Source organism: Cynocephalus volans, chromosome 10 (assembly GCF_027409185.1).
Source record: "Cynocephalus volans isolate mCynVol1 chromosome 10, mCynVol1.pri, whole genome shotgun sequence".
NCBI classification, from domain to species: domain Eukaryota; kingdom Metazoa; phylum Chordata; class Mammalia; order Dermoptera; family Cynocephalidae; genus Cynocephalus; species Cynocephalus volans.
In genome coordinates, this window is record NC_084469.1 from 99,513,567 (window position 1) to 99,539,087 (window position 25,521).

General features: G+C 53.7%; 2 protein-coding genes across 2 annotated transcripts in view; one reads left to right on the forward strand and one right to left on the reverse strand.

Moving 5' to 3' along the window:
* Nucleotides 1-19,617, forward strand: part of FBN3 (fibrillin 3) — a 63,109-nt gene extending 43,492 nt beyond the window's left edge. The window contains exons 45-63 of the mRNA XM_063109988.1: nucleotides 497-625; nucleotides 1,119-1,238; nucleotides 2,189-2,314; nucleotides 3,230-3,382; nucleotides 3,516-3,581; nucleotides 3,770-3,895; nucleotides 4,594-4,713; nucleotides 4,840-4,962; nucleotides 5,783-5,917; nucleotides 6,066-6,191; nucleotides 6,892-7,098; nucleotides 8,117-8,242; nucleotides 8,870-8,992; nucleotides 9,230-9,346; nucleotides 13,129-13,257; nucleotides 13,355-13,474; nucleotides 14,901-15,135; nucleotides 15,850-16,000; nucleotides 19,279-19,617. Coding sequence (XP_062966058.1) covers nucleotides 497-625; nucleotides 1,119-1,238; nucleotides 2,189-2,314; nucleotides 3,230-3,382; nucleotides 3,516-3,581; nucleotides 3,770-3,895; nucleotides 4,594-4,713; nucleotides 4,840-4,962; nucleotides 5,783-5,917; nucleotides 6,066-6,191; nucleotides 6,892-7,098; nucleotides 8,117-8,242; nucleotides 8,870-8,992; nucleotides 9,230-9,346; nucleotides 13,129-13,257; nucleotides 13,355-13,474; nucleotides 14,901-15,135; nucleotides 15,850-16,000; nucleotides 19,279-19,617 — 2,771 coding nt within the window. The remainder of the gene's footprint in view (nucleotides 1-496; nucleotides 626-1,118; nucleotides 1,239-2,188; nucleotides 2,315-3,229; nucleotides 3,383-3,515; nucleotides 3,582-3,769; nucleotides 3,896-4,593; nucleotides 4,714-4,839; nucleotides 4,963-5,782; nucleotides 5,918-6,065; nucleotides 6,192-6,891; nucleotides 7,099-8,116; nucleotides 8,243-8,869; nucleotides 8,993-9,229; nucleotides 9,347-13,128; nucleotides 13,258-13,354; nucleotides 13,475-14,900; nucleotides 15,136-15,849; nucleotides 16,001-19,278) is intronic.
* A 2,692-nt stretch (nucleotides 19,618-22,309) lies between these two features.
* Nucleotides 22,310-25,045, reverse strand: CCL25 (C-C motif chemokine ligand 25). The gene is made up of 4 exons (XM_063109989.1): nucleotides 24,973-25,045; nucleotides 23,020-23,137; nucleotides 22,806-22,930; nucleotides 22,310-22,467 (listed from the first exon to the last, which is right to left on the reverse strand). Exons 1-4 carry the CDS (start codon nucleotides 25,043-25,045, stop codon nucleotides 22,310-22,312), a joined length of 474 nt encoding a protein of 157 aa, XP_062966059.1.
* Nucleotides 25,046-25,521: the final 476 nt, after the last annotated feature.

Sequence of the window (25,521 nt, forward strand, 5' to 3'; positions counted from 1 at the left end):
GCACATGGACATTCAATCAGGAAGACCATATTCTGGCCCATAAAGCAAACCTTAACATATTTAAAAGAATTGAAGTCACACATAGTAGGTTCTCAGAATGTAAGGAAATGAAATTAGAACTCAATCATAGAAAGATGCCCAGAAAGTCCCCAAATATTTGGAAAGTAAACAACATACTCTTAAATAATCCATAGGTCAAAGCATAAAACATGAGGGAAATTAGAAAATATTTTGAGCTAAGTGAAAATGAAAACATAACAACAAAATGTGTGGGATGCAGCTAAGGGAGTGCTCACAGGCAAATTCATAGCGTTCAATGATTACATCAGAAAATATCAGTACTTACTGATAGGATGGTTGGACGGTTAATATACAGAGTCTGGTACATGAGTACTCAATAAACTGAAGTCAATGCCATCAACTTAATGTGTTGTGGACAGAAGTGCAAGGGAGGCTCAATCCCCTCAGGCTCTGCCTGTCCATCTGCCCTCTGCAGACACTGATGAGTGTACTACACTGGTGGGGCAGGTGTGCCGATTTGGCCAGTGCCTCAACACAGCTGGCTCCTTCCACTGCCTCTGTCAGGATGGCTTCGAGCTCACAGCTGATGGGAAGAACTGTATGGGTGAGTCTCCCTATGGTGCTGGGGCTCGGCTAGCCCCTGAACCACATTTACCTGCAGTTGGTATTTCTGAGTGAGCATGGTTCCATTTAATACCCATGCATTTATTTTAATGTATAAAAAGAAAAAAATAAAACCAGCATATCACACCCACGTTTTCATGGAGTTCGCAGTTTAGGATGAGGCTGTCCTGAAAATGTAAGTTTTCTGAACTGAGGAACAGTAGAGATGCTAAATGGATGCCATAGAAACTGTGGAAGGAATCTGCAGGTGACTTGAGATTAGGAATCTTGCTCCCTCTTCCCTCTGGACACCACCTGGCTCCACCTAAAACCAATCAGGATCAGATAACCCTTTCCCAGCCATTCCTGGGTCTCAGCCCTTTCCCTGGAGCCAGAACTGCTACAGGGGGTACTGTCCCTGGGCCTTCAGCTGTCATGCGGTGACTGTGGGTGTTGTCCCAGTCCCAGGTGAGCCCCCCTCCTCCTCTCCACAGACACCAATGAGTGTCTCAGCCTTGTGGGAACCTGCCTACCAGGCACCTGCCAGAACCTTGAGGGCTCTTTTCGCTGCATCTGTCCCCCCGGCTTCCAGGTGCAGAGTGACCACTGCATTGGTGAGTGTCCAGCCCCACCTACCAGCTCTTGGGCTAGGGAGGTACCTCTGAGCCTGTGTCCCCATCTGTTAAATGGGAATACCAGCTGGGGTTGTGGTGGGGGTGGAGATGCACTTACAGCACCACACAGCTCCATGCACAATTATTGTTATTATGAATATTTTGACTCCCAGGTCAGAGCTTTCTCTCTGGAACCCACAGGCTTCTTTGTGAATCCTTTAAAGTGGACATAGGTGTGGAGTCTCACTGCACCTCCAAGCACTGAAGCATAGAACTCCTCAGTCAATAAATGGTGGTCAAGGACGAGTCTGACCTGAGCTCCACTCGTATAATCACCCATAGGGGTGACTTTGTGCAATCTGGACTAACCGGACCAGTCTGGCCTCTGCTGGTCCACTCATTCACTTGGGCTAGCCTCATACAGTGTGGGCTAACCTGGACCAGTCTGGCCTGACTGCCTCTGGTGCAGTCTTCCATTTGTGCAAGCCTTGCATAATCTGGGCTAACCTGGACCAACCTGGCCTGAGCAGAAGGGCTAGCTTCATACAGTCTGAGCTATCCTGGACCAGTCTGGCCTGGCCTCCTCTGTTCTATTCTGTCTGGGCTAGCCAAATGCAACATCAGCTAACTCCATCCAAAGCAGGCTAAATTTACCCAGTCTCCATTAGTTTTGTACAATTTTAGTCTCTAAAGAGGAACTTTTCCTGATCATGACTCCTACTCTGGAGACACCTCATGGGAAAGACACCCCCCGACACCCCTACCACATACACATTGCCCACCTAGTGCTCTAGATCATTCTAAGCCCTTAAGGCCCCTGCCCCACTTCATCCTCTAGGCCCTCCTGGGCTGGACCCTCACTCCATCTGCCCCTCCTCGCAGCAGAGGCCTCCCCACCCTGGTGGAGGTCCTACTGGCACCCCACCCAGCTCATGTCTCTTTCCTTCCAGACATTGACGAGTGCTTGGAGGAGCCCAATCTCTGTCTCTTTGGCACCTGCACCAACAGCCCCGGGAGTTTCCAGTGCTTCTGCCCCCCTGGCTTTGTCCTCTCTGACAACAGGCACCGTTGCTTTGGTGAGTCTGGGACCCAGGGGGCACACAGGGTTTAGGGAAGAAGGTGGGAGGTGGGGAAGATTAAGATCACCCAGAAAAGGGTGTTTCTTGTGCAATTTCTTGTGGTTTCTTGTACAATTCTCCAGGAGCTCTTACCGAGCAGAGGTGATTCTCTGCATTAGTGGGGTTATCCTAGTCCAAGCAACCTCTTGTCCAGACAAGTCTTTTCTACAGAGGCCTAACCTGGTCCTCTGGGCTTAGGTTGTCCTGTGTTGGTCACAGTTGCCCTCACTGAGCTGGTTTTGTCCAGTCTGAGCTAGCCTAGGCCCCTCTGGGCTGGCTTCATCTCAGCTGGGCTAGCTTTGTCCATTGTGGGCTAGCCTCACCCAGTGTGAGCCAGCCTCTTCTCTCACAGCTTAGGGGCAGCAAAGGTGAGAGCAGAGCCTGCAGTTCAACTCAACCAAGATCTGTTGTTCTGGGGGCTGGGGGCCCAGTGGTGAGTCAAACCTCAGCCTGCTCATGAGGACTTCTCAGGCTGATGGGAGTCCAGGGCTGAGGACTAGGGATTTGGGGTCTGAAGTTTGAGGTCCTCTGGCTCTCTGGAATTAGTCACTTTGCCTTTCCAGGAAGAGGCTTCTGATCCAAGAATAACATGGCCGAGTTTGACTTTTCTCCCTGGCATGGGGGCACCCCACAACAGGGAGTGGCATGGGGCAGTGCTAGAAGGGATTTCTAGCTGATTAGCCAAAGTCCCAAGACCGATCCTCATTGGTCCAGTGTAGGTCACGTTTGTCCTCACACCAGTCACCACAGCCAGGGAGGTTAAGTGTTCTGACTGGCCACTGACAGGATCAACAGCGCCCGTTCAACAGGACTGAAGTGGGGGAGGGGCAGTGCTGATGGAGTCCCCCTCCCCCACCCCACCCCACGCCACAGACACACGGCAGACTTTCTGCTTCACCCGTTTCGAGGCCGGAAAGTGCTCGGTGCCCAAAGCTTTCAACACCACCAAGACCCGGTGCTGCTGTAGCAAGAGGCCTGGGGAGGGCTGGGGTGACCCCTGTGAGCTGTGTCCTCAGGAGGGCAGTGGTGAGCGCCCCTCCCCCGACGTCCGGGCTTCCCTCTCTGTGGCCTCCCCTTCCTCTCCCATTCTTCCCTCAGCCTTCCCTGGGGGCTGCACCTGGCCCCTGACTCGTATCTTCCACCTCCTCTCCGTATCCAGCTGCCTTTCAGGAGCTCTGCCCCTTTGGCCACGGGGCAGTCCCAGGCCCAGATGACTCTCGAGAAGGTGAGCCCCTCAACCCCATGCTAAAAGCCTCTCCTGGGCCCATCTCAGCTCCCTCCAAGACTCGGGGGTGGCTCGGGACCCCACCAGCCTGGAGCCTGGGCTCTTGTTCCCTTGGGTACTTCAGTGTGTCCGGGTGCTGGGGCCCACATGGTGACAGGTGCTGTGTCCAAAACCCCTACCACCTGCAGATGTGAACGAGTGTGCAGAGAACCCTGGTGTCTGCACTAATGGCCTCTGCGTCAATACTGATGGTTCCTTCCGCTGCGAGTGTCCCTTTGGCTACAGCCTGGACTTCACTGGCATTGGCTGTGTGGGTGAGTGACCAGCCCTGCCCTGGCCCAGGAAAGGAAGGAACAGAGGGGGCAGGGCAGGTGCCACCAAGTGAGGATCCTGTCCTCACTCACTGCCACTCTATCCCACTCGCTCACTCCCTCCCTCCCCTCTGCCCTTGACTCATTCACTTACTCATCCACTCATTCACTCTCTAGCTCGCGCATTCATTTGCTCATTCATTCACTCATTCAGTCACTCCTTCCTTTCTCCATTCAATCATTCATTTATTTGATCACTTGGTCCTTCCTTCATGCATTTATACAGCCACTCACTCATTTATTAATTCATTCAGTCACTCATTCATTCTTTCATCTGCCCCCTTGCTAACTCATTTATTCACTGCTCATTCACTCATTAACTCATGATTCAGTCATTCATTCACTCATTCATTCATCCAGTTGCTCACTCGTGCATTAATTCATTCAGTCACTCGTTCATTCTCTCATTTTCCCCCTTGCTCACTCATTCACTCCCTTATTCGTTTATTCTCTCACTTGTTCATTTAATCACTCATTTGTTCCCTCACTCATTCAAGCATTGAACATATACAGCATGCCTGCCTTAGAGGGGCATTGGATCTGGTGCCATCCACTCTGGTGATCAACAGGGAGGTAGACGGGATAATATTGAGGATGGGGGACTCTCTGCAGGCACTGACCACCCTCTTACCCCCACCCAGACACAGACGAGTGCTCCGTCGGGCACCCCTGTGGGGAAGGCACATGCACCAACGTCATCGGAGGCTTCGAATGTGCTTGTGCCAATGGCTTTGAGCCTGGCCCCATGATGACCTGCGAGGGTATGACCCTACCTGCCCAGGACCTGGGATGTGTGACAGGGACACCTGGGGGCTGGTCTGCGGGAGAGACTGGGGGTCCAACAGTCAGATCCCCAACCCAGCCAGCCCCCCCACTGGCCTCCCCAGACATCAACGAGTGTTCCCTGAACCCGCTGCTCTGTGCCTTCCGCTGCCACAACACTGAGGGCTCCTACCTGTGCACCTGCCCGGCTGGCTATGCCCTGCGGGAGGACGGGGCCATGTGTCGAGGTAGGCGCTGCACAGGCAGGTGATGGGCAGGGTTCCAGGGCTCCCCCCTCCTTGGTCCCAACACGCCCACTGTGCATCAGTAACATCCTGGGCTCTGGAGTCAAACAGACCCAGGTGTGATCTCAGCTCCTCCACTTCCTGTCTGTAAAATGGAGAAAAAAGAGCCTGCTCCCCCAAGAGTGGGAGTGAGCAGTCAAGGGGATAAAGTGAGGAGTGGTGCTGCTTTTACTATTAGCGTTGCTGTTAATAAAGTGGGATCCAGAGTCTAACAGGACAGTAGGGGCTGGACCTGCCCCGAGTAGGGTAGGACAGTGGGGACAGTGATTGTGCCTCCCAGGGGACATGTAGCAATGTCTGAGACACATTTTATCTTCACAGTGGGAGGTGGGGGCTGCTGGCATCCAGTGGCCAGGGATGCTGCTAACTATTCTACCATGCACACAGAATGGCCCCCTACCACAAAGAACGTTTCTGTCCCTGGTGTCCATAGAGTCAAGGGTGAGAGATCTGGGGCTGGCACTTGGTCCCTCCTGGGCTGTTTCGGAGTCAATGTTCCAGGGGCCGTGGTGAAGGCCTGAAAGATTCATAGACCCTGATGTAGGCAGGGGATGCAAGTTTGGGGGCAGCTCCTGACCCCCTCGGCTTCTTGGAGCTAGAGGCAGGGGCTAGGGGAGGCCTTCCCAGGGGCACCTGGCAGGACTGCAGTGACCTCAGTCTGGTCCCAACAGGGTTGCTGGAGGGTGGGATCCAGGCCCCCCTGGCCTGGGGCTGGGCTATGGGGTGCCCGGCCTTGGTGACATCTGCCCCTGTTCATCTGAAGATGTGGACGAGTGTGCAGATGGTCAGCAGGACTGTCACGCCCAGGGCATGCTGTGCAAGAACCTCGTGGGCACCTTTGCATGTGTCTGCCCCCCAGGCATGCGGCCCCAGCCTGGCTCTGGGGAGGGCTGCACAGGTACAGACAGGGGTGCTTCCAGGGTGCAGGGAACCCCCCACACACACACCACGGAGGGAAGAGGCAAAACAAGAGGGCGCAGGGAGACCCAAGGGGGAAACTTTGGGGCTGTGGCCTCCCTCGGCCTGCCTTATCCCTCCCACCGCAGACGACGATGAATGCCGCACCCAACCCAGCCTCTGCGTCAATGGCCGCTGCGTCAACACTGTGGGCAGCTTCCGGTGTGACTGTGACCAGGGCTTCCAGCCCAGCCCCACCCTCACCGAGTGCCATGGTGAGTGTGGCCAGGCCCAGGTGGTGGACCTGCCCGTCCCCCACGTGGCACCACCGTCTGTCTGTCCCTCCTGCTGCCTGAGAGCTCCGTGAGGCAGGGATGGGGTCTGGGGCACAGGGGGTTGCTGAGCAGATCTGGACACCCATGTCCACTGCGTGTGCCCTCCCCTTTTGTCTCTTTGATCAAACACCCTGGGAGAGCAGAACGCCTCCCCCGTCTTCCAGCCCCAGCAGCGTCACCCCCAGGAATGGGCTCTACCCAGGTTTCCCACTTCCTGGGAGCTAAACCCATCTGTGCTGGTGGCTTATCTGACCCCATCCCCACTCTCCTCTCCTTCTTGTTTATTGTCCCCCTAAGCACGATCACCACCCCCACAGCTTCAGGCCAGGTGTGGGTGTCTGGCTACCTCCTAGACACTCTATCCCCATCCCCGACCCACAAATGCTGTTTGCCCCAAAGCAAGCTCAACAGCTTCTCCCCAATGGATCCTCAAGCCAGCCTGCTGAAGCAACCTCAGGGAGCTGTCCAGCCTCTGCAGCCCAACCCAGGGCTAGGGTGTTTAACAGTGTCCAGTGACAGTGACTCAGAAGATTTCACCCCATGCAGACTCCCAAAGCCTCCAGAGACCATGGGGACAGGACTGGCTGGGGGGGGCGGATGGCAGGATCTCACCGCCCACCATCCCTGCCATTCTCTGCAGATGTCCGGCGGGGGGCCTGCTTTTCCGAGGTGCTGCAGTCCCTGTGCCAGGTGCCGTCGAGCAGCGGCGAGGCCATCACCAGGGCCGAGTGCTGCTGCGGGGGTGGACGGGGCTGGGGGTCTCGCTGCGAGCTCTGCCCCCTGCCCGGCACCTCTGCCTATAGGAAGCTGTGCCCCCATGGTTCAGGTTACACTGCCGAGGGCCGAGGTGGGTGGTCTGCTGTGTCCCCATGCTAGGAGCCAAGGAGCAGGGGAGTGTGTTTGTGGTGCTGTGTGTGCTCCGTGTGTGCGTGTATGTGCGTCTTTGTGTTGACAAGTCTGTGAACCAGCATGTGTCCTCTTGATGCGTGCACAGACTCAGATGGTCGAGTGAGCAGGTGTCTGAGCCAGTGTGTGTGCCAGTGAGTGTGCGACAGCAGATGAGCCAGTTTGTGTTCTACACATGTGTGCAGGCTTATTAGTGAGCAAGTGAGTATGCAAGGGAGCATATAAGCTGGCGTGTGTCCTGTGTGTGAGAGTTTGTTTATGAGTGTGTGTGTGTGTGTGTGTGTGTGTGTGTGTGTGTGTGCTACTGAGCATGTGAGAGTGTGGAGCTGGGGTGTGTGTGTGCTTTTTTTTGTGTTCAGGCCCATTAATGAGTGTGTGAAAATGTGTGAGCCAGTGTGTGTTCTTTGTGTGCACACTTAGTGTGTGTTTGCCAGTGAATGTGAGTGTATCTGTTCATGGGTGTGTCTCATCGAACGTGCCAGTGAGTGTGAGACCAGTTATCCCCAGTGACCAGGAGTGACATCAGTAGGCTAGGCGGGAAAGTGTCTTTGGGAGCATGTGTCTTGGGGACACAGGAGCCCCTGTGTGTGAGTGTGTGGCCCTGTGATTCTGCAGGAGCATCTGGGCATGTGGCTGGCATGTGATATGCTTGTACTTGCATGTCCCTGCCCATGCTTCCACAGTGTGTGTTGGTGCCTTGAGAAGGTGTCACTGGTGAGGCTAGAGGTGTGTGCATGTATCCACCCTTCTCCAGGGTGTTCTCAGTGTGCCATGGAAGTAGCTTTACCAGGGTGTCCTGCTGCATGACAATGGGATCCACGTGGGCTGGGGTGCAGGGAGGGGAAGAGAGGCTGGGCTTGCCTCTGAGAAGAGGGCTGGTGGGCAGAAGGAAGGGGGCACGCCCTGGTGGCCCACGGTGGCCATCCAGCCAGCCCCAGCTGTGCCCTGCTTGTCCCCAGACGTGGACGAGTGCCACGTGCTCCCTCACCTGTGTCCCCACGGCGAGTGCATCAACAGCCTCGGTTCCTTCCGCTGCCTCTGCCAGGCTGGGTACACACCGGATGCAGCTGCCACAGCCTGCCTGGGTGAGTCCCAGCCCCCCACACCCCTCACCCTTGGCCCGGCCCAGTCCCTCTGTGTAGCTCCAGGCCTGGGGCCTTCCAGCTTGCAACATCTGGTTTTCATTTGCAAAGTGGTGCCCACACCATAAAGAAAACTGAGAAAACCAAAACCAGAAGCAAAGCATCTTTTGCTTCCCCACCCCCCACCATGTTTGGGCCACTTTCCTGCTATTTCCTTCTGTTAATTTTGTACATCTTGAGATTTTCTGTTCCATCGTGTAGTGTAGCAGGTATTCATCTAAGTCAAGAGGCAGCAAACTCCAGCCTGAGGGCCGAGTCTGGCCCCCTGCTTGTTTTTGTAAATAAAGTTTTATTGGCACACAGCCATGTCTGTTTGTTTACTTACCCTCCTTAGCTGCTTTCCTGCTACAAAGTCCATGTTGGCTAGTTGTGACTGAGACAGTGTGGCTTGCAAAGCCTAACATATTTACTACCTGGCTTTCTACAGAGAAAGGGTCAATTCCTGTGTAAGTCCACAGATTCTGGATGGCCAGGGTCTGGGATGGAGGCCTCAGCAGGGCCTGGGTGGAGATCCCAGCCCCTTAGCCCTTCCTCCCAGGAATGTCTGTCTGACTTTTCCATCCCCCCCAGATGTGGACGAGTGCAGCCAGGCCCCCAAGCCATGTACCTTCCTCTGCAAAAACACAGAGGGCAGCTTCTTGTGTGCCTGTCCCCGTGGCTATTGGCTGGAGGAAGATGGCAGGACCTGCAAAGGTGACGTCCTTCCCTCTCCCCATCCCATGCCCCCAAGGCCCTGTCCCTGTTCCCCCAGGGAAGCCCCAGTCATGTCTTCTGCGGTCTCACTGCCTCCCACCTGCATAGTGTCAGGCACCATCTCCAGGGTCTTTCTCCTGCCATCCCTCTGCCTGGAGGTGACGGGAGCAGCCCCTGGAAGCCCCCTGGTCCCCACTGGCCCCTGCCCTGAGTCCACTGGGACCATCTGTGCCACAGACCTGGACGAATGCTCCTCCAGGCAACACAACTGCCAGTTCCTCTGTGTCAACGCCATCGGCACCTTCACCTGCCACTGTCCCCCCGGCTTCACCCAGCGCCACCAGGCCTGTTTTGGTGAGTGCTCCCTCATCCCTCACCTGGCAGGGGGACCATGACCTCGTCCTCCACACATTTGTTCACCAAAGAATTATGAAGCACCCAGCGTATGCCAGACATTAGCGGCATGGGGGTGATGAGAATGAAGGTATTCACATCCTGGTGGGATCTAGAACCTCCTTTCTCCTTCCCTGCCCTAGGGAACTGGGACCCAGGGCTCCCACTAATCCATTCAGCCAACACCTACTGAGCACCTACCATGTACCAGGCTGTGCTCCAGACCAGAGCGTGGCAAACTCCAGCCTGCCAGCCACGTCCAGCCCCCTGCTTGCTTTTGCTAATAAAGTTTTATTGGCACATGGTCACACACCCACTTGTTTACCTATCTCTGCAGCCAGCCATTTTCTGTTTGTTTGTTTGGTGGCTGGCCAGTACGGGGACCCAAACCCTTGACCTTGATGTTATAACACTGCACTCTAACCAACCGAGCTAACAGGCCAGCCACGGGCAGCCATTTAAATGTCATTACGGTGGGTGTGTCATTGAATTGCATTGAAATTTTAGTTATTTATATTTATTATTTGGGGAGCAGTGAATGGTACGGGGATCAAACCCTGGACGTCAGTGTTATCAGTGCAACATTCCAAACAACCAAGCTAACAGGCCAGCCACGGCCAGCCATTTTTGTGACAGAGCCAAAAATATTTACTCTCTGGTCCTTTATAGAATTAGTTTGCGAAGCCCTGTTCTACACCTTGGTGTGGGGGCGGGGGGTACAGCCATGAATGCGAGAGGCAGAGCTTGCCCCAGCCATGGAACTTTCCTTTTAGCAGGGAATCAGGCTAGAAACAGACATAACAATAAGTTAACAAGAGAGACTGTTAGAAGGTGATATGTGATATGAAGGACAGACAAAGTAAAAGCAGAGTGTGGTGGACAGGAAAGAAGGAGAGGGCTGAAGTTTCAAAAGAGGGGTCAAGTGAAGCCTCATCAAGAAGGCGACATTGGAACAAAGATTTGAAATGAGATGAATTTCTCTTTTTCTGCAACAGTAAAGTTTTGTAACATGGTTGTGTGTGTGTGTGTGTGTGTGTGTGTGTGTGTGTGTGTGTGTGTGTGTGTGTGTGTGTGTGTGTGTGTGTGTGTGTGTGTGTGTGTGTGTGTGTGTGTGTGTGTGTGTGTACGTGTACAGCTGTACTCATATACACAAAGATGCCCAGGGAACAGTGCACACAAATTCCATAGCGCACATGTGACTTCTCACTAGAGTTTAAATTCTCAGCCAGGCGGGTGGTGGTCCTGAGGCTCAGCTTGATTGGGAGTCAGCAAACAAATTCTGTAAAGGGTACGGGAGTAAGTATTTTTAGCTTTGTAGTCCATGTGGTCTCTATTGTAATGATTTACTCCTGCCATTGTGTCACCAAGGCAGCCAGAGATGATATATAAATGAGTGAAGGTGGTTGCTTGCCAATAAAACTTTATTTACACGAACAGAAGGTGGGTTGGATTTTGTCCCATGGGGCCCCAGTTTGCCAGTGACTGAACTAGAAGATGAAACTTACATGGCCACAGTAGGTCACGTTAACCTGACACTTGGTTTGCTTTGTGCAAGGGAAAGAAACCGCAGATGGTGCCAGATGTTTCTTTCTGGAAGGAGTCTAGAGCTAGTCTCTGTGGCCCCTCAAGTGACAGCTCAGGCACTCCAGCAGCTGCAGGAGCCATTCCTGCTTAGAAGCCCCATGTCCCCAATGTCTCTTGTACCTGAGAGAGATCCCACATACCCACAGGTATATGCTTGCTGTCAAGAATCTCTGTGCTCAGGGAAGCCAAAACCAGGGTTCTCTGCCAGGAGTTTATTGTTCATTCCCCAGAATCCCAGTCCAAATGCAATTTGCGAGCCCCGGGCCATTACCACCATAGCAATGCTGCCTGGTAACCCCACTGTCTTAGTCGGCTTGGGCTGCCATAACAAAATACCACAGACTCCAAAGTGGGACTTGGCAATTCATGTCCAAAAATTTACAGATATGAACATCTGTGCCTACCACTCTACTTTTAGAAATTTATTCTAAGGGGGCACATACAAAGATTTACCTAGTCTTTATATTGTTCAAAACGGTGAAAAATTAGAAAAATCCTGTCTTTTTTTTCTTTTTTTTTTGGCAGCTTGCCTGTATGGGCATCTGAACCCTTGACCTTGGTGCTATCAACACCACACTCTACTGAGTTAGCTAACCAGCCAGCCCACCTAGTGTCTTTTAATTGACAGTTGGTTAAGTGAAGTAGAGTAAGAAATCCATAGTAACCAAAATGAGGTGACCATTAAAAATGATGTGAATAATGGGTTTGGATCCCCATACCAGCCAGCCACCAAAATAAACAAACAAATAAATCTTTTTAAATGATGTGAATAAGGGCCGACCCGGTGGCGCACTCGGGAGAGTGTGCGGTGCTGGGAGCGCAGCAGTGCTCCCGCCGCGGGTTCGGATCCTACATAGGGATGGCCGGTGCGGTGCGCTCACTGGCTGAGCGTGTGGCCAGTCACAAAAAAGACAAAAAAAAAAAAAAATGATGTGAATAAGAATATTCAAAGACATGGAAAGATTTTCACAGAATTTTAAGTTTAAAAAAATAGCTTACAAAAATACATATACTGGGTGACAAACTACAGAGATTTATTTCTCACAGTTCTAGAGAGTGGGAAGTTTAAGATGCAGGTGCATCAGGGTTGGCTGTTTGGTGAGGGCTCTCTCTCTGGCTTGCAGATGGCCACCTTCTCACTGTGTCCTCACATGGCCTTTCCTCTGCTTGCAGAGTCTCTTCCTTTTCTTACCAGGGCACTAAACTCAACATAGGGGTCCCACCCTCATGACCTCATCTAACCTAATTACCTCCCAAAGGCATCTCCAGATACCATCACATTGAGGGTTGGGACTTCAACATATGACTTTGGAAGGACACAAACCTCCAGTCCATATCAGTGGCTGACATTGCACTACTGTTAGGTTTCCAGGAGGACATATCTCAACAGGTACCCCCAGGTCATTTTCTCACGGGAGAAGAAAAAAGAGATTTATTAGTCTTTTACTCCCATACCAGGCACTGTCCTAAACCTTTTACATGATTAGTTTAATTTAATTCTCACCAGAAAACACAATGAGATAGGTATTATCATCTCTATGTTACAGCTGAGGACACTGAGGCACAGAGAGGGTAAGTAAGTTGCTCCAGGTCACACAGCTTCGAGGTGGTAGACATGAGATTCAAACAAAGTTCTTTATAAAAAATCGTTTTAGGGCCGACCCCGTGGCGCACTCGGGAGAGTGCGGTGCTGGGAGCACAGTGACGCTCCCGCCGCGGGTTCGGATCCTGTATAGGAATGGCCTGTGCGCTCACTGGCTGAGCGCGGTGCGGGCAACACCAAGCCAAGGTTTGCGATCCCCTTACCGGTCACGAAAAAGACAAAAAAAAAAATTGTTTTAACATTTATTTGTACATATTTGTGGAGTATAGTGTATTGTTTCGATACATACATATACTGTACATTGATTTATTTAGAATAGATAGCATGGGGTGGGGGAAGTGGTGGATCAAAGTCCTTAATGTGTGCAGTTTCAACGATCAGTGGCAGTTCTGTCAGGCGGGAACTGTTACGGATCTCACTTCACAGAGGGATAAACAGAAGCACAGAGAGGGTGAGTGACTTGCCTGAAGCCACACAATGGGTGGGACCAGCATTGTGATGCCCACATGAGTCCCTTAACCCCCAGGCACTCCTGCCCATTCTCTGTCCTCTGCAGACAATGATGAGTGTTCAGCCCAGCCCAGCCTGTGTGGCACCCGTGGGCGCTGCCACAATGTCCCAGGCAGCTTCCGTTGTGAGTGTCACCAAGGCTTCACCCTGGACAGCTCAGGACGTGTCTGCAAAGGTAGAGCTGGGCTTTGAGTGGGATCTAGGGCTGGGGGGTGGTCCTGAGGGCTGCTGGGAGAGCAAGCCCTCTCTCCTTCTCTCTCTCTCTATGTCAGATGTGGACGAATGTGACGGGCCCCATCGCTGTCAACACGGCTGTCAGAACAAGCTGGGGGGCTACCGCTGCAGCTGCCCCCAGGGCTTTACCCAACACTCCCAGTGGGCCCAGTGTGTGGGTGAGTGGCAGGGGCTGGAAGGAAGCTGCCCCCCCAAACCAGAATCTGCCTGGAGCAGGCAATTGGGAACCACCTCCCAGCTCAGACAGGCCATCCTGGAAGATAGAGAGCTCCCCACTGCTGGGGAGCCCATGAGTTGCAGAGTACACATAGCAAAGCATTCAAGCCCATTCCTTAGGGATTGGTGGCCTGGAGGACTAAGCTGAGAAAGATTCTGAGAGGTGCCTATGATCGCTGGGAAGAGTTCTGTGATTGATTAGTGATGTCTGTCATGAGTGCGTCAAGGAGCAGCAGAGGTGTGAATGCTACACTATGTGTTTGCCAGAGCTGTTGCAGAGACCCTGTTTGGGGGCTAGCCCTCTGCCCTTCTAATGACAGCCTCATCCTCACCACTTTCCATTCCTCCCCTACAGTCCGGCTTTCACACTCTACCCCTGTTGGCACACTCGCTCTCCTGAGACTTCTCCTCAGTCCCCACTCTCGACCTCCACCACTCTGGGCACCACAGCCTGCTTCTCCTGGACTCTCCCACTGACTTCTCTGCCCTCTCCTCCTGTCTCTCCTGATGGGTCTTCAGCTAAGTTCCTTGCCCCCCAGGGATTGTGGGCATCACACAGACCGTAATCAGTCTTTCTGGTAATTCCTCATTCTCAGCTTGCCTGCTGCTCCTGCTGCTGTTCTCAGCTTGCTCTACTTACTCATTCATTACTTCCCCAACTGTTTGCTGAGGACCTGCCTCGCACAAGGCTCTGAGATGCAGAAGTGAGCCAAGAAACAGACACCATCCCTGCCTGGAGTTGTTCCGTCTAGCAGAGGAGACAGGGATTATTAGAACACTAATTAGGTTCTCAACTGGGGACCATTTTGCCACCTAAGGGACATTTGGAATTGTCTTGGAGACATTTTTTGGTTTGTTTGGTGGCTGGCCAATACAAGTATCCAAACCCTTGACCTTGGTGTTACAACACCATGCTCTCACCAACTGAGCTAACTGGCCAGCTCCTGGAGACATTTTTGATTGTCACAACTAGGGGGTGGGTGCTGCTAACACAGAGTGGGTGGAGGCCAGGGACGCTGCTCAACATCCTACAGTGCAGGGACGGCCTTCACCGCAGAGGATGATCCGGCCTGAAACGTCACTAGTGCCAAGGGTGAGAAAGCTTGTTCCTAGACCATCCCACAACTTAGGATTTAGGGGAAATTTTGAGAAATGCTTTGGAAGAGAACCGCAGGGTTTGGGGCAGGGGTTGAGGGGTATGAGGGAGTGTGAAGGGTTCAGGGGGGTAGACCTAGTCTGATGGCTCACGGGGAGTTTGCTGGAGGCTTTGACATTGGACTTGGGCTTGGGAGGGGGAGCGTTCCAGATCCAGCACTCCAGGGGTGCAAAGGTGACTCCCTGCGTCTTCCCTCTTCTCCACGCCTGCAGACGAGAACGAGTGTGCACTGTCGCCTGCGGCCTGCGGCAGCGCCTCCTGCCACAACACACTAGGTGGCTTTCACTGTGTCTGCCCGTCTGGCTTCGACTTCGACCAGGCCCTCGGAGGCTGCCAGGATGTGGACGAGTGCGCTGGAAGGGGCGGCCCCTGTAGCTACGGCTGTGCCAACACGCCCGGAGGCTTCCTGTGTGGCTGTCCCCAAGGCTACTTCCGGGCTGGGCAAGGGTGAGAGGCAGGAGTGGGGTGTTACAGGGGTGGACTGGACAGACTCCATGCCCTGCGAGAGTACACACATACACAGGGCCGAGAGTCCTCTGGAGGAGCTCCCTCTGCCTATGCATACATTTGTATATGCACATGTACATGCACATGTGTGCACAGAGAACTAGATATGCAGAGGCACAGCAGCATTCTTATCTGCACACTTAGAGAGTGCCAGCTTGCCTGGGCACCCTCATGCATTCAAAGATCCCATCATGCACACGTGTGTGTGTCCATGTCCTTATCCCAGTGTGCACACAGGCTCACACGTGTCCACATCCATTGGGGTCACTTGGGGGCCATTGATACATCCGGTTTGCACACACGGGAAAGCACTCTCATGAGCCATCTGTGCATGCTGTCTCACACTAGACCCACATCCCTGGGTATACTCGTGTGAATTCATAACATTCCAGTAAGCACATATGTCCTCCATGTGTACATGCAGACTCCCACATGCACACACCCCTGGGTACGCTCAGATACATTCATCCATCCCATTGTGTGCATGTCATCTCACTCCTGTGCACACCGAGCCACACCAGTGCTCACATAGAGGCACACCTGCACACCAGCATTTGCCCCCACGGGCAGCTGGCTCAGAATGGAGACAGGGGTGGGGGCTGAGGTCTCACCAGCCTGCCTCTGAAGGTCTACCCCATCCCCGCCCTGGTCTAGACACTGTGTCTCTGGCCTGGGGTTCAGCCCTGGACCCCAGGACACCCCAGACAAAGAGGAGCTGCTCTCGCCTGAAGCCTGCTATGAATGCAAGATCAACGGCATTTCCCCCCGAGACCGGCTAAGGCGCAGCACCCATGGAGACCACCAGGTGCCACAGGGGCCACCCCAGGCAGGGACAGCCAGGGGACAGGCCGAGGGTGGGAAGGAAGCTGTGGGCCCAGCTAAGCACCCCCCAAGAAAGCACCAGATGGCACGTGCTCATGCCCTATGTTCTGGTGCCTTCTTGGGCCTTCCTGGACTTCCTCGGCCCTGGGATTTCCCTTGGGGACTCTCTGGAGGACACCCCCCCCAGCATACTCCCTTGTTCCTGGTATGAGTCAGACAACTCCCACATAGACCCTGATCGGGCTATGAAGCTTCCCATGAGTCCTTTCCATGGCACTTGGATGCAAGGGAAATACCTCAGTGCCCCCAGCCCTGCCTGCACCCTGAAACCTGTCACCCCTCACCTCCTGGCTGGTGAGGCCCTCCCTAAATCCACTGGATTTAGCACCAATGGGGCCCAAAGCTGCCAGCTAAATAGCTTCTGCCCCACGGCTCGGCCAAGCTCACCTACCCTGTAAATCCCTCAAGGCTGTTTTCACAAACCCTTACCTCCTGTCACCAGTGCCCAGCCCAGGTCAAGCCACAGCTCTTTTCCTGCCTGAGCCTTGGGTAGGAAAATCCTTTCTCTGGGGACCACCAGCAGAGGATCCCGCTTTCCTGTGCTTCAGATGCCCCCGGAGCTCTCAAACCCACCTCATCTCTAGGAATCTCAGGAGCCCTCCCCAGGCCTCTCGAAGACAGCAGAGCAGGACTACAGCTTTGTCCTTTCTGCCACCTCAGGTCACTCCAACCAGCAGAGACCCTGACCCTACCAGGGTGTGCAGGGAGGACAGTTTTACCACTGATTTGAGGTGCTTGTCCCTCAGCTAGAGAGTCCCTGAGGCCACTGCTGGTTGGTCCTGCCACTGTCACCCAAGGAATCTGAAAGCTAAACATTTATTAAGCACCTGCTGGAAGCAGGTGTTGCTCTAGGCACTCTAACTTCACAGCTCTCAATGTTTGCCACAACCCTGGGAGGTGTAGATGCCTCTGTTTTCCCCATTTTCCAATGGAGAAACAAAGTCTCAGAGAGGTTAGATCGCCTGCCCAAAGTACAGAACTTGAAAGTGGTGGTGTGGGGACTTCACAGCTACGGAACAGTCTTCTCTTTACGAGCAGACTCGGTCTTCATGGCCAAGAATCCCAGGCTCCTCTGCAGTCACTACCTTCTGAGGCCATCACCTTACATCATTTCCAAAAAATCATCACTGAGCACAAAAGCCATTACCCCAAGCTCCCCTCCCTCCTGCAGACATGTCCTAGGACCAAACTCTTTCACTCCACAGATTTTACTGAACACCTGTTGCACACTGGGCACTGTAATGAAACAGCAGTAAACAAGAAAACTAAAAATCCCTGCCCTTGCGGGGCTGATAGTCTAATGGGGAGACAGACAAGGAATCAATAAGTAAAACAAGAAATCGATAAGTTATATGAGGGTAGTTCCAAAGTTCATGGAAAAATACAATTAAAAGATAATACAAATCTTTCTGTGAACTTTTTGAAGTATCCTCATATTTTATAACAATTGATAAGTATGATACATGATAAATGTTATGGGGAAAAATAAAGCCAGAAGTGGGATAGGAGTGTTGGATCTGAGGGGCTTTCAATATTAGATTAACTAAATGTGAGTGTATTACTTTGCCCTCTTTTCCCTCTAGTTGTTTTTCCCTTGCTGGGAAAAACTGTGACTGTATACATTATCCCATGGTTACTGTTATTTTCTGTAAGCTTCATAAGGGAAGAACCCTGTGTCTGTCGGGTTTGCCGCCTTATCATCAGCCCTTGGTACTCAGTAAGAGAGGGTGGAGGGGTCGCCAGGGCTCCTAGGAGAGGCACAAGTAATCTAGACCTAGAAGAGTTTTGTGCATGCCTTTGCCTGCAATAACCACTGCCTGCCAGCAGATGTCAATAAAAGCACGTCTGAGCAAAAGTCCAGGGGGAAAGGCTGAGATTTCCAGAAAAGAGGGTCTGGAGAACAGGAGCAGCTTTCACAGCAAAACATTCCATTGGCATGTAAATGAGGAGAAATAAACACAGCACTGCCCAGAGCGAAGGAGAAGAAAACATGACCTTCTGAGGGATTGGCTACATCCCCTAGCCCGGGATAGCCTGCTATTGAGGTTCGCTGACTTATTCAGAGGCCTGTCCAGCTGCCAGGACCAGGAAGGCACTTCAGAGGAGCTCAAATAAAGAGGGGTTTGTCATCTGCACACAGGGGGCTCTCAAAAAGAGCCAGATGCAGGAAGTACTGCGGAAGCTTTTGGGTGGCTCTTCAGTCTGGAGCTTGCTGTCCTCTCTGACCTGGCTGGATGTCCTGATTATCTTACTGTCGGCTCCAGTGTCCTTTTTGGGTCTGGCTTTTGCCGAAAGGCCCTTGGTCATAACACCAGCCATCCCAGACCACCTCTGGGGCCCATTGCTATTTGACCTCCTGGCTCGGTCTCTGGGGACAATCTTTGACTCCGTTGATGCAGGACAATCTTTGTCCTGATTTCTGAGGACAATCTTTGATTTCCTTGACCCAGGCTAGCAGGGGTCTGACCAAGGCCCCTCAGCTGAGACTAGGAGTTTGGAGTCTGTGTTTACTTTTTTATTTTTATTTATTTATTATTTATTTTCAAAAGGATGGTGGCATTTTATTCAACAATCTCATTTAAAAACAATCAGAACGTACATGGCAGCAATATTTAGGAAAAAGCCCCTGCCTAGCTTCTGCATGAGTGGGCAGCCCTCTCACCAGCCCCGCCAGATCACTCGGCCCATGGGGGTGACATCTGTGTCTCAGGTGGTGCTCTGCATGGGAGCCCTAGCCTAAGGATGGGACACTGGGCTTGGCTGACACTATCCATGCTGAACCCCATCCCAATTTTAAATATGCTCAGTTCAGATCTTCCTGCTATCAGGTGTCCTCCCTGCCCCACTGCTGAGGTCCTCAACAGGACAGAGCTGTCCTGGAAACTTCAAACGCCTGGCCAGTCTGGGAGGCAGGAATGGAGTTGATTGGGGTCTGTGTTTAAAGTGGCTCCTTACCTGCCCCTCTTTGGTTTCCACCTGAGAACCAGACTGAGCTTTGTGCTGCTGTGTCTGCAGCCCAGGCTGACCATTGGACTTATGGATGGAGGGCTAGACTGAAATTAAGAGCACTGTACTTGACCTTTTTTACCTCCACTTTAGAGACTGGCTAAAATCTATTCTTTGGCCATGACCCCAGGGCCCCCTACACACCACACCCCAATTCTCCCAGCCTCTGACCATCCACCTGGTCTTTCTCCCCAGCTGAGCCTGGCCACCCTTGACTCAGAGGTCCCACTGGCCTTGGGCTTGAACCTGTCACACCTGGGCCAGACTGAGCGCATCCTGGAGCTGCGGCCAGCGCTGGAGGGTCTGCGGGGCCAGATCCACTATGTCATTGCCCACGGCAACGAGCAAGGTTTCTTCCGTGTGCGTCACCTCCATGGCTTCAGCTCCCTGCAGCTGGGACGGCGGAGGCCAGGGCCTGGAACCTACCAGCTGGAGGTGGTTAGTGTGGCAGGGCCTCGGGGTCCCCAGCAGGAGGGGCGCCCTGAGCTGGGGAGCCAGGCCTTGCGGCTGAAGGTGCACCTGAAACTGCTCTAGTTGGAAGGGGCCTCGATGGGCCCCCCGAGCTCCCCTGCCGTCTGGAGGTGGGAGATTCTGAAACTGGGAGGGATTGATCCCCAGCAGCAGGTGGCTGACCAGGTCAAACCCTGAACCTCAGGATGAGTGAAGTGCTACACTACGACCTCTGTGCCAGCCCGGGGGACCCCAACACTCAGCCTTTCCTGGAGACAGCTAGAAGCTGTGGCGTGTACCCTCCGCCCCACAGCCAGGGTCAAGGAGGGACCTTGTGGTCACTGTATCTGGTCAATCTCAGGCTTAAACTTCTGTACTGCACTGAGGCTCACCCCCGGGGGGTCAGCTAGACATGAGAGTGGGCAGCTGGGGTGGGCATGGGGGCTTGTCCCTCAGAGCACAAGGGCCTTCTGGGCCCTGATCCCACAGATTTGGTGGCTTGTGGCCATATTCATCCCTCCCAGGGTCCGGGCTAGTGTTCTGAGGATGCTTTTATATCAGAAGTAAAGACAATAATAAAGTTATTTTGGGTTAAGTCTGCCTGCCCCTTGACAAGTTCTCGAAGTAAGTAGACGCTGCCCTCAGCAGAGCCAGGCAAGGCTTATGTGTTAGGTAGCCAGGGGGCTCGTGGGCTCCCCAGTAATGATGACAATGACTCATGCTTCCTGATCGTGTACCATGTACCAGACGCTGTCCTGAGTGTTTTACCATTACTGACCCTTTTGGTTGTTACTACCAGCCCATGGAACAGATGCTGTTATGATCATCCCCATTTTACAGATGTGAAAACTGAGGCTCAGAGAAGTTAGGTGACTTGTCCAAGGTCAGACCAGGTTGAAAGTCAGGCCCATGCCCTCAACCACCATGCCACCCTGCCTGGCTCCAGGTACGGCTGGATCTACCAAAATCGGATGCCTGAGCTCAATGGCCGGGATACTCATCACGTTAACAGACACACAGTCAGCGTGTGCCTTATACTACATATGTCACAGATAGTAGCATGTTTGCTCTCCTACGAGGCAGGCAGTATCATCACCCCTATTTTATGGTGCGGGGAGAACCAAGTCCTAGAGATTGGGACTTGCCCAGGTCACCCACTTAATGTGTGGTGGGGCCTAAATGTGATTTGAGCCTCATAATGAAATGTGATAAGGGCAGGAATGACGTTTCCCCCTGCAACACTGCCCAAGGTTTATTTAAAAGTAATAGAAAAATACATTCTGGGAGGGGTGTCCTTGGACCTACCAAAGCTTTGCAAGGAGCCAGAGGGACCATGGGAAGAAGCTACAGGTGGGCAGTGTATCCTGAGGAATCTTCTCTACCAGAGCCACTGCCCAGGATTTGACTCCAGTCCCTGGAGCAGCAAGGGACTTAAAGTCAACTTCCTCTTTCCAGCTGCCCAAGAGGCAGGAGGTGGGGGGGGTGGAGAGGAGGTCCTCTCCACCCAGGAGACAGGCACAGGGATGAAGTTTTGGCTGGGGCAGCTGTGGCTGCAGGGTGCTTGTGGCAGAGAAAGAGCGAGCCTGTCTTGTGCTGGTGGATCCCAGAGATGTGAGGATTTACAGTCCTGCAGGAGGGATTAGAGAGGCCGGCAGGTGACGGGGACCGCAGTGGAACTGAGGCTTATGAAATAATAAGAAATATACCTATTGGTCTCCTTCCCCAATCCCTGGCACAGAACTTGTCATTTCCTTGGTGATAGTAGAATCTTTTGTTCTGATGAGTGACTCTTGGTGGCTCCTGGATAGGGCTGGTCACCGGAAAGAACAATCCATGATTAGAAGCTTGGATCTTTTGGACCCACCCTCATTCTCTATGAAGGGGAGAGGGGCCAGATATGGAGTCAATAATCCGTCATGCCTACGTGATGAAACCTCTATAAAAATCCCTGAACTGTAGGGTTCGGGGGACTTCCGGGATGGTAAACACATCCATGTGCCGGGAGGGTGGTGCACCCCACCTGCACGGGGACAACAGCTCCTGCACTCGGGACCCTTTCAGACCTTGTTCTATGTATCTCTTCCTCTGGCTGTTCATCTGTATTCTTTGTCATATCCTTATAATAAACAGGTAAACTGTTTCCCTGAGTCCTGTGTGAGCTACTCCAGCAAATGAGCGAACCCAAGGAGAGAGCCCTGATTTATAGCCAGTTGGTCAGAAGTACAGGTGACAATCTACTACTTGCGACAGGTTTCTGAAGTGGGGGGCAGTCTTGTGGGACTGAGTCCTTAACCTGTGGCATCTGACACTATCTCCCAGGTGGATAACGTCAGAATTGAGTTGAGGGCTGGTCGGTTAGCTCAGTTGGTTGGAGCGCGGTGTTATAACACCAAGGTCATGGGTTTGGATCACCATACCACCAGCCACCAAAAAAAAAAAAGAAAAAGAATGGAATGAGAGGACACTAAGTTGGTGTCCACTGGATAAATGCTTGGCATGTGGGGGTAAAAATCCCCAACATCTAGTGTCAGAAGTGTCAGAGGTTTTACGTTCAGTGGTGTGTGAGTAGAGGGAAAAACAGGTTGTTCTTTCTTCTTACGCGGGCCCTGCAGCTCTCAGTCCACCCACCTGGTGACAGCTCCCGGGGCTGGGCCTGGGCTATGGACAGCCCCCTTGGAACCTCAGTGTGAACCTGCAGAGCTGACTGCACAGCCAGCCCCCCTTGGTCCTGGAAGTGAATCCCCCGTCCCTGGGGATCTGGGCTGATTATGAGCCCTCAACCCTTAGCAAAGGTGACAGGTGGCGGATGGTCACCTGGATTAGCTGCTGCTGGGAGGGAGGCATTCCTCTTACTGCTATGAGTGAGATCACTAAACATGGACGATGGTAGCCCAGAGGTTCCAGAACTCAACTTCTTCCTCCCAGCATGAGATCCTGTCCAAGAGACAGAGAGAAATAGATAAGACCTCAGTCAACACCTGGATCCAGCCAAGCCTGAAGGCACAGGCTGGTTATTTGAGCCGTCAAGTTTCCCATTTGCTTGAGTGTTCCATCTCCAGCAACTGAAAGTGTCCTGACTGAGTGGGCTGGACAGGACTCGGTTGGTTGGTCATTCATTCAGTCCCCCACTTACCAGCAGTGGGCTCTCTTTGGGGTAGGGGCGGCTGCCAGAACACTGGGCTCTGATTCCCTCCCTCAGGGGGCTGAGAAGCACAGGGGCCTGTGGGAAGGGAGGATGGGACCCCTGGGTGCTGGGCTGGGGTCTCGCCCACCGTGGAAGGTCATCCGGGTGTTGTAGAGCTTCTTGGTCCGTGCATCCAGGAACCTCATGGCCTTTTGCACCCCCCTGTCCTGTGGGTTCCCACACAGCATCCTGCGTCTCTGGGGGAGGTGGAATCTGTGGTGGGTGGAAAGGGGGTACCCAGGTTAAGGTGCCAGGGGGGAGCTAAGCTGGGTGTGAACCCCCAGCCCCACGGCCTCACTTACATCACAGCAGGTAGATTACAGCTTCCGCTCACGTCCTGGTGCTGGTAAGCCCGGGCGTGCCGGAGCACAGCCCACCCAACGTGGCGGTGGTAAGCCAGGCAGCAATCCTCAAAGGCACCTGCAAGTGCATGGCACTGTGTGTGTGCACTTGGCATGGATGGCCACAGATGTGGGCACCAGCCTGCACATATAGGCACATACCACGACTTTCCATGTCTGGAGGAGACCTAGGAACAGCCTGCATGATAAAAAAGTCACCTGGCTCAACCTTAGCCCTTAATATGGGGACAGCTGGCCAGAGATGGAGAGCGCCTGCAGACCCCAGCTAGGAAGGGGTCCCTTCCACTCCTGCTCTGTGGCAGAAGGTGACAGAGGGCAGGTGCAGCACCCTGAAGAGGGGCCAGGGCCAACCCTCCCCAGCCCAGTCCCACCCTCCTAAGACCCCACTCCTGCTGCAGACTGGCCATGTCCCCACATAGGACTAGCTCAAATACCCATCACAGTGACTACTCAAGTTACCCGGCCAGAAACTGGGAGTTCTATGTTGGTTTACCCATTGGTCTACCAAAAGCACTTAAAGAGCCCCCTACTAGATGCCAAATGTCCAGACAAACACAGAGATTACATCAAAACTAGTGATGTCTTTGGGGAGCTCCCAGCCTGGTGAGGGGACAGGGGCATTGATCTGTGCAGGGGGTGGGTGGGGGTGCCCAGAGGAGGAAGTGATGATGCCAGAAACATCTGGGAGGATGAGTAGGTGAAATGAATGAATGGAGAATGAGTTAATGAGTTGGTGGCAGAGGCCAGGGTGGGCTCCTCCCCCGGCTTCTGCAATCTGCCTTTGCCTAACCCACCTCCAGCAGCCAAGTCTGAGTCCAGGCAGAGCCTAGCAGGGGGGTTGGGGGGAGCAGGAGGGGCTTGAGTCCTCCTGGCATTCCCTAACCTTGGCCCCTGAGGGCAAGGGACAGCGGAGTCAGTTGGAACCTGGGGCTGCAGTGCCAGACAGGTAGTTCCCAATGCTGGGGGGCCACCTTTCCCCCCAGGACCAAAGGGCCTGGGCTGGGCTCTGATAACAGGACAATAAGAACAAAGCGCCAAAGCCCGGCCCCCTCCTGGGCAAAGGCTAAGATCTTCTGGGAACAGGGGCAGGTGGGGGCAGCAGGGTGGGGCCGTGGGGCCTCAGTCTGGCCAGGGGCCCTTCTCTGCCAGGTGTTGGGGCTCAGTGGCCTCCCTGGGACCCATGGGGATGTAGAACCCAGTGGTGGGGCTCCTGGGGGCTCCCAGATGCCTAGAAGTGTCCTTTGGTCAGCGAAATCCTCAAGTGCCTGTTCTGGGGTGGGAGGTGGGGAGGAGGGGAGGAGGGGAGGAGGGGAGGAGGGGAGGAGGGGAGGGGGTCCCCATGAATAACATGAATGGTTATTATTGTTGTTGCCAGGCACTGAGCTCATTGGACCCTCACGTTGGGTTTATGCAGTGGGAATTTCGGATTCCCACTTTGCAGCTGAGGAAACTGAGGCTCAGAAAGGTTGAGTAGCAACTCTTGGCCAGACTGCATGCGGGGGGGACCTGGATGGGAAATCACTCCTGTTGGTTTCCAGGGCTCTGATCTCCAACCCCACCCTGGCTCTGCAGGGTCAGGATGCTCCAGTGTGTCCCTGGCACTTGGAAGCCACCCTCTGCCCTTCACGGTCCCTAGGCTGGCTGAAGTCTTACAAAGGAGCCACCACAGGGACTCTGGAAGAAGCAGTTGGGGACCCTCTGTTCTCCCCACCCCACCTTCCCCAGGAGCTGCACAAATGCCAGGAATTCCTGCATGCCACAGGCAGGAGCCATCAGAGATGGGATCAGGGGAGACTCCTGGAAGAGGGTAGGAGCAAATGGGGTGGGGGACAGGGAGGATGAACAGAAAGAGGGAGGTAGGGGGAATAGGGTAAGTATGGCCAAAGACAGTACCTTGGGCGTGGACAGTGGAGTCCCAGGGCCCCACGAAGCAAGCCACCAGGCAGGCCAAGAGCCACAGGTTCATGGTGTGGGGTGCTCCTCTCCCTGGGCACCTCGAGGGATAACAGAGCCACCTGGGGAGGTGGAAGGGGGTGATGGGGACCCAAGAAGGATGGCTGCAGGCACTGGGAACACCTCCACCTTAAGCCAGGCACCATGGCCCTCGGCAAGGGAGGCAGGTGGCACAAAATGGGGACAAGTCGTGCTGGAGGGACCTGCTGCTTGCTGGCCTCAGCCATGGTCAGGAAAAGGACTCACCTATGTCTGCTATGTCTGAGGAGCTGGTGCCTGCTGGAGTGTACACCGGGCTCTGCTGTCTGCAGGGCCAGCAGGGTGAACTTCACCCTTTATAGACCGAGCCCCACCCTGCCACCCCCTGCTCTCCCTCCACCCTCCCTCTGCCTCCCCACCCACTCTTGGAGACTCACTCAGGGATTCTCCCGACTGTACAGCCCTGACGGCCCCCCGCCTCCCCCAACCCCCATCCCAGGCGTCGTGACC

Coding starts and splice junctions, on each gene's coding strand:
- CCL25 (XM_063109989.1), bottom strand. CDS start 25,045: ATGAACCTGTGGCTCTTGGCCTGCCTGGTGGCTTGCTTCGTGGGGCCC. Junction 23,138..24,972: donor CTCCACTGTCCACGCCCAAG/GTACTGTCTTTG, acceptor ATGCACTTGCAG/GTGCCTTTGAGGATTGCTGC. Junction 22,468..22,805: donor CACCCGGATGACCTTCCACG/GTGGGCGAGACC, acceptor TCTCTTGGACAG/GATCTCATGCTGGGAGGAAG.